At 41.1% G+C, this 6,978-nt stretch overlaps 1 protein-coding gene across 1 annotated transcript; it reads left to right on the plus strand.

The window, feature by feature from the left end:
- Window positions 1-1,223: 1,223 nt before the first annotated feature.
- Window positions 1,224-3,850, plus strand: LOC310767513 (protocadherin gamma-A6-like; the record flags this gene model as incomplete). Its single annotated transcript, XM_083624554.1, has 1 exon — window positions 1,224-3,850. The coding sequence occupies exon 1, from the start codon at window positions 1,436-1,438 to the stop codon at window positions 3,848-3,850; it is 2,415 nt and encodes an 804-aa protein (XP_083480680.1). The 5' UTR covers window positions 1,224-1,435.
- Window positions 3,851-6,978: the final 3,128 nt, after the last annotated feature.

Genomic DNA, 6,978 nt, shown 5'->3' on the forward strand with positions numbered 1-6,978 from the left:
TGATTTTGTAGAACAAGAAGCAGAAGAGGATCGAGATCTCCAAGAAAGATGATCGGAGGTTTAACAGGTCATCACATGCTAGTTTTTAATAATGCTTGTTCTGAGCTTGACAACTGGTGGTCACACATGAGCACATAAGCTGCCATTGAAAGTTACCCACCTGCAGTAGTGACATGCATGGTGGTGGACAGCTGGTGAATCCACCCCTTACCCCCATACACTGTTGCCTACCTGGGTGGGGCAGCAGTGAGGCTGGAGTCATGTGCTTTTAACTGTGGGAACATTTAGCACTGCTGCTGGTGCACCTGCACAGCCCCAACCACACAGTTGTGTCAGCCCAGCCCTGACCAGGTAAGTCCCAGCATCAACACTAGTGTTGGAGGGTTGCTCCACAGCTCCACCCCATTGCATGTGCCACCAATCTCTTCCTGCTTCTTTTTATTTCTGTAATGTGATGTGGTGTAGTAGTAATAATTGGCTTTAATAGCATTCATCTTGGCTTTATTTTCTTCTAGGCACAATATGAGCAATAAATTAAGGAGGACATGGCCTTCTTTGCACTGTACAGTCATACTTGGTGTTTATAGAGCACTTTAGTGTAGAAAATGGTTGATATACATTCCCTTGTAACTCTTCAATAACCCAGAAAGATAGATCAGCATTATTTTCCTCATGTTGTGAATGAGATGGAGAGAGGATGCATTTATATGTGGCAAGTATTGCATTAGTTTTCCTGACTAGAACGCTAGACAGGAAAGGACTAAGAAGCACTGCATATTTCTCCTCAGGTGTTTGCTCATGTACGGACAGTGTATGCCCAAGTAGGGCTTATGTAACACGTACCTAAAAATAAAAATTAAGTTTGAAGATGATTAGCCTAGAGATGTGAATTAACAAATAGGAGCTGAGAGGAGTGAAGTGCCAGAGGTAACAAGGATGTACTGGTGGTTTACTAGTGTTGCTTCTCCATCAAGAAAAAATCTATTGAATATTCCCTTAGAAAAGCGAGCAGAAAACATTGCTGAGAAAGATCCATACCATTTATTCCAGAATTTCCAGTAATGGGGTAGGGCAGGAACTCTAAACACACTTGTCTTTCCTGCTCCTTTTCAATTTGATTACAGCAACAAAAGTCGTCACTCTTATTTATCCTTAGTGGGTAAACTCTAAGGAAAAAGAATAGTTATCCTAGCTATATCTGAAGTTTTTGCAGTTTGGGCTTGAACCTCTGGGTGTCACTGTTGACCAGAATGGAGCAGAAATGTGAAATCCTGCCCAATTGACGTTGCCTTTCCGTTAAACACAAGCACAAAATATCTGAAGGAACAAGCTGCTTGTCAGTACAAAGAAGAAATGGAAGTGCATTTTCCTTAGAAAAAAATTGGATACAGCATCTTTTGAACCAGAATCTAAGGGTCTTTAACCTGCTGCAAGGATGGAAGGAATTCAGAGGCTGTGGAACTGCAGAAAAGGAATCTTCCAGTGCCTTTTCATGATGCTTTCTTGGAAGGCAGTTTCTGGGCAGATTCACTACTCCATTCCAGAAGAGATGCACAAAGGCTCTTCTGTGGGGAACATTGCAAAGGACCTGGGAATGGATGGCAAGCTGCTCCCAAACCATGGACTCCGTATTGTTTCCCCTGTAGGTATGATTCAGTACTTTTCTTTGAATGCCAACAATGGCCATTTGCAGATATCTGAGAGAATAGATAGAGAGGAAATTTGCAGAGAGGCAGAGAAATGTATGTTAAAGTTTCAGGTTCTTGTTGAAAGCAAATTGAAGCTTTATGGAATTGAAGTGGAAATTACGGATATAAATGATAATGCTCCCCACTTCCCTCTATGGGAACAGGAGCTGGAAATCAGTGAGGCATCTACACCTGGATTCCAGATCCCTCTTCCCAAAGCTCAAGATCCAGATTGGGGGATAAATTCAGTGCAGAGCTATCAACTAACAGGCAGTAGCAATTTTGCTTTGCATGTGCAAACAGAAGAAAATGGTGCCAGACTTGTTGAACTTGTTTTGGAAAAGTCACTGGACAGAGAGGAACAATCAGCTTACGATTTGCTTCTCACAGCTACTGATGGAGGTGATCCTATCAGGTCTGGCACATTACAAATCCACATTGTTGTTATTGATGCAAATGACAATGCACCAGTTTTCAGCCAACCTCTCTATGAAGTGAGTATTAATGAGAATATTCCCAAGTGGTCCATACTTTTGACAGTGAGAGCAACTGATATGGATGAAGGAATCAATGGAGACATTAAATACTCTTTCCAAGAAATTACAAGGCAAGACACCCAAATGTTTCTGTTAAATTCCACAACAGGTGAAATCATCCTTATTGGGAATCTTGATTATGAGGAATCATCTTTATATGAATTTGAGATACAAGCCAAAGATGGAGGAGGCCTGAGTGACAGATCAAAAGTTGTGATATCAGTTACGGATCTGAATGACAATGCACCTGAATTATCAGTTACCTTTGCCACCAACACCATACTTGAAAGTTCACCAGCCCAAACGGTAATTGCCATTTTAAATGTCCAAGACCGAGATTCAGGAAACAATGGGGAAATCACATGTTCAATCCCTAGCAATCTCCCTTTCCAGCTAAAAAAGTCCATGGATAACTTTTACAGTTTGGTGACTGATGGTGCCCTTGACAGGGAACAGGTGTCAGTCTTCAATATTACTGTCACTGTTACTGACCATGGAGTCCCCCCTCTTTCTGCAGTCACAGTTATCACACTTCATGTTTTAGACACAAATGACAACCCACCCCTCTTTGAAAAAACAGACTATACTTTCTATTTTGTTGAGAATAACCAAAGAGGAGCCATGGTCTCTTCCTTAAGAGCAAATGATCTTGACTGGGAAGAAAATGCCAGAATAACATATTCCATCACTGATGACCAAAGACATGACTCCCGCCTCTCCTCCTACCTCTCCATTAACTCTGAGACGGGGATTATATATGCTCTGACCTCCTTTGATTATGAAGAGTTTCGAGACATTCGGTTCCGTGTAAAGGCTCAGGACGGAGGTTCTCCACCACTCAGCTCCAATGTCTCAGTGACTCTCTTCATCCTGGACCAGAATGATAATGCTCCCCAAATCCTGTACCCCTCCCCTCCCACTGACGGCTCCACGGGGATAGAGCTGGCCCCTCGCTCCTCAGAGTCAGGCTACCTGGTCACTAAGGTGGTGGCTGTGGATGCGGACTCTGGCCAGAATGCCTGGCTCTCCTACCAGCTGATCAAGGCCACCGAGCCAGGGCTCTTCACTCTGGGGCTCCACACGGGAGAGATCAGGACGGCCCGCTTCTTTCTGGAGAAAGATGCCCTCAAGCAAAGCCTGGTAGTTTTAGTGAAGGACAATGGGCAGCCACCTCTCTCAGCTTCAGCCACTCTGACTGTGGTGCTGGCTGATGCCATCCCTGCAATCCTGTCAGACCTTAGCAGCATCTCAGCTCCTGTAGAGCCTTCGTCAGACCTCACCTTCTACCTGGTCCTTGCAGTGGCTTTTGTCTCCTGCTTGTTCCTCATCTTCCTCCTTGTGTTACTGGCCATCAAGTTGCACAGGTGGAGAAATTCTCAGCTGCTTGAGTCGGGGAGTGTGAATTTCAGTGGTGCTCCTATCTCACAGTTTGTGGGGATTGATGGAGTCCGAGCATTTCTGCACTCCTACTGCCAGGAGGTTTCTCTCACTACAGACTCTAGAAAGGCACATTATTCCAATACTCTGAACAATAAAGAAGCTTGTGAGGCAAAGGATCCAATCCTACCTGGTGAAGATTTAAACTTGAACAATGAAGGCTTAATCGTAGTCCAGGTGAGCAAATAATTTTAGATTAACATGATTTTTTGTTTTGTTAATATCAGAATATATTTCTCGTCTGCCTCTGCTTTTTCATTATTTTCACAACTATGTCAGTCTTCTTTCTATTACTTTCAGCTCCCCCTTCTTTTAGTTATTAGTTTATATGTGATCCTTCTGTGAAGTATCTTCTTTCAACAAATCTTCATCTTGATGCATCAGATGATCTGTCTTTGTCTCTTACTTTCGACTACTGGTGGAGGCTCACAAAACCTTGTGCGCATCTATAAAAACACATAGTTCACTACATATTGAAACTATCATGTAAAGGAGATAGGGAGAAGGCTAGGCTCATCCTATTTTCATGTGCAGTAGGTGAGTTCCTGTGAGATTGATTCTAAATTGTTTTAGCTTTGTATGTTGTATTTGGCTTTTATTTCATATTTTTATTACACTTCCAAATAGTGGGTGGTTTAAAAAACCTCTATCAATAAATAAGTATATAAATGTGAGCCCTCACCTGCCTTGGTACTGATAAGTTTTAGTCATGCCGCCTCAATGAAAACTAGGGCCTAGTATCCTATGACAAGTTCTCATTCCCATCTTTCAACCAATACTGTAACTTCTTTCCACTACATACCCAACTGCCCACCAGTAAGCTGATACTGAGATTCTCATTGCCACAAGACTTCTTTTTTTAAGAAAAGTAATAATGAATTTACTTAACTCATTTATTGGCTGAGATATTTTGGCTGTTTGTCTATTTTAGTATGATAAAATGAGGAGATTCAATGGTGAGGGGACTCTGGAAATATATTTACAAGCAATTGTATTGTAAGATTGTTTACATAATGCTCCTTTGTAACTTGCAACCTTCACCCGCTATTGAACTACAGCAGCAACAAACAAATGGTTTGGGGGAGTTGTATTTTCTACTCTATTGAGATTTCTTGTGTAAGGTAGAGGTAGAATTTTGAACCCCAGATAAGGTGTCATGTGTTGCCTTCTCTCTGTAAAATGAATGAAAACAGCTTCAGCCGACGGTGTGTTCTTCTAGGTAGTTCCACACTCCTACAATGGGTACATCAATGGAAAAGTTTATTTACTCCTTTGTAATGTAACTGTAAGCTGGTTTGATTCCAGAGCTCTTTGGTGAAATTTTGCTTGCATTTTTCTATTTTAAAAAATGCTATAATTGCTGGAGTTGTAAACACCCTACAATGGCAAAAATTGATGCACTTTATGAGGGGTTTTTTTGTTCCTGTAAGGAAACAATGAATAGTAACGTGCTGAAATTTGGGGGAGTTGTTTGGGTGACCATATCTGGCAATGTCCTTGAAGGACTATCCTGAAGTTCTACTAATGTGTGAATTGGACAATGCAAAGTATGCTGGGAGGATGCTTGGATTCCCACAAAATTGTTTGATGTTTAAGAGAAAGTGGGAAATATTTAGGGATTACAGTATTTGAACACTAGACAAAAATAGTGCTAAAAAAGTTGCTTTTCCTTATTGTAAATACAAGTGGCATATTCTCTTGATCACATTAATAAAATGCACACATCACTGTGTGGGTCACCCTAAAATTATCACAAGCTGAACCTCTGACAGGAATACGTATTAAAAATTCACTTGTGATAATTTCCTAATATTATTTAGATTTTTTTAATGCACATTAAACATGGAAGAAAGAAATTTGGAACTCTGGTCTCATTGACCTGCATACTGAAAAGAGTTCTTAATGGAGTGAATAACTATAAGGTCTGATCAACAATCCATTGAGGGGGGTACAACTTGAAAACAATGGTAAAGGGATAAATTAAAAGCAGTTCTCTACATTAGAAATTATATACTATGTACCATTATTGAAATGGCAAATACAGTTCCCCATGTGGACTCAGAGTGTCACTGTTGGACAACGTGGGAGCAGCCATGGCTCAGCATTTGTGAGGCTCTTGGAGCAGTCTCTCTCTCTTCAGCGGAGCAGAAAGGAAAAGCTTTTCTTTTAAAAGCTGCTCAAGAAAGGAAAGCTCTCAGTTTCCCAAAGATCAGATCAAAAGAACAGTATTGGTGCTATCTCACTTAAGTGTACTGGGAGTCTTGCAAACTATACTGAAAGAAGGAAGAAATCAGGAAATGCAATGGATGTGATGGAAGTAAAGCAGGCAGAGAGAGCAAGGGAGATCACCAAGAGGCAAGTACTGTTTCTGTTCATATTCTGGTCTGTGTTCTGCTGCCAGGTAGTGTCTGAGAAAGTTCAGTATTCAGTTCCAGAGGAAGCAGAGCAGGGCTCCTTTGTGGGGAACCTTGTTAAAGATCTGGGGTTGGATGTCAGAGAGCTGTCAAAGCGCAAGCTTGGTATTTCTTCAGAAAAGAAATTCTTTGATCTGAATGAACAAAATGGCAACCTGTATGTGAATGAGAGGATAGACCGGGAAGAGATTTGTGGTAAATCATCTACTTGTGTTCTCAAATTAGAGGTTGTAGCACAAAATCCTTTGAATATTTTCCACATAAATATTTTTATCCAGGACATTAATGACAATGCCCCATATTTCCGGAATGAAAATGTTGAGCTTAAATTTAGTGAATCTACTCTGCCAGGAACTAAATTTGCTCTTGGAAATGCTGAAGATTATGATATTGGAATAAACTCCCTCCAGAATTATCAATTGAGCTCAACTCCATATTTCAAACTAGAAATTCAAAACAGCAATGATGGTGGCAAATATGCAGAGTTAATATTGCTGAAACAACTGGACAGGGAAAAGGAACACACACACCACATGGTCCTTACAGCCATGGATGGCGGAGAACCTCCAAAAACCGGAACAGCCAAAATATTGGTAACAGTTATTGATATTAATGACAATGCCCCTGTTTTCACCCAGACAAACTATAAAGTGAGCCTGAAGGAGAGTGCACCCAAAGGAACCTCTGTGCTTCAAGTCAAAGCATCTGACAGTGATGAAGGGTCAAATGCTGAGATCACTTATACATTCAGTGACATCTCAAAAACAGCTGAGCAGAAATTTCTTCTGGATCCCAGAGACGGAACCATTGCACTCATAGAAAGTGTTGATTTTGAAGAGAGTCAGTATTATGTGATGATAATTCAGGCAAGTGATGGAGGAGGATTGGCAGCACATTGCAAAG

Source organism: Podarcis filfolensis (genome assembly GCF_964270895.1).
Source record: "Podarcis filfolensis genome assembly, chromosome: 7".
NCBI lineage: Eukaryota > Metazoa > Chordata > Lepidosauria > Squamata > Lacertidae > Podarcis > Podarcis filfolensis.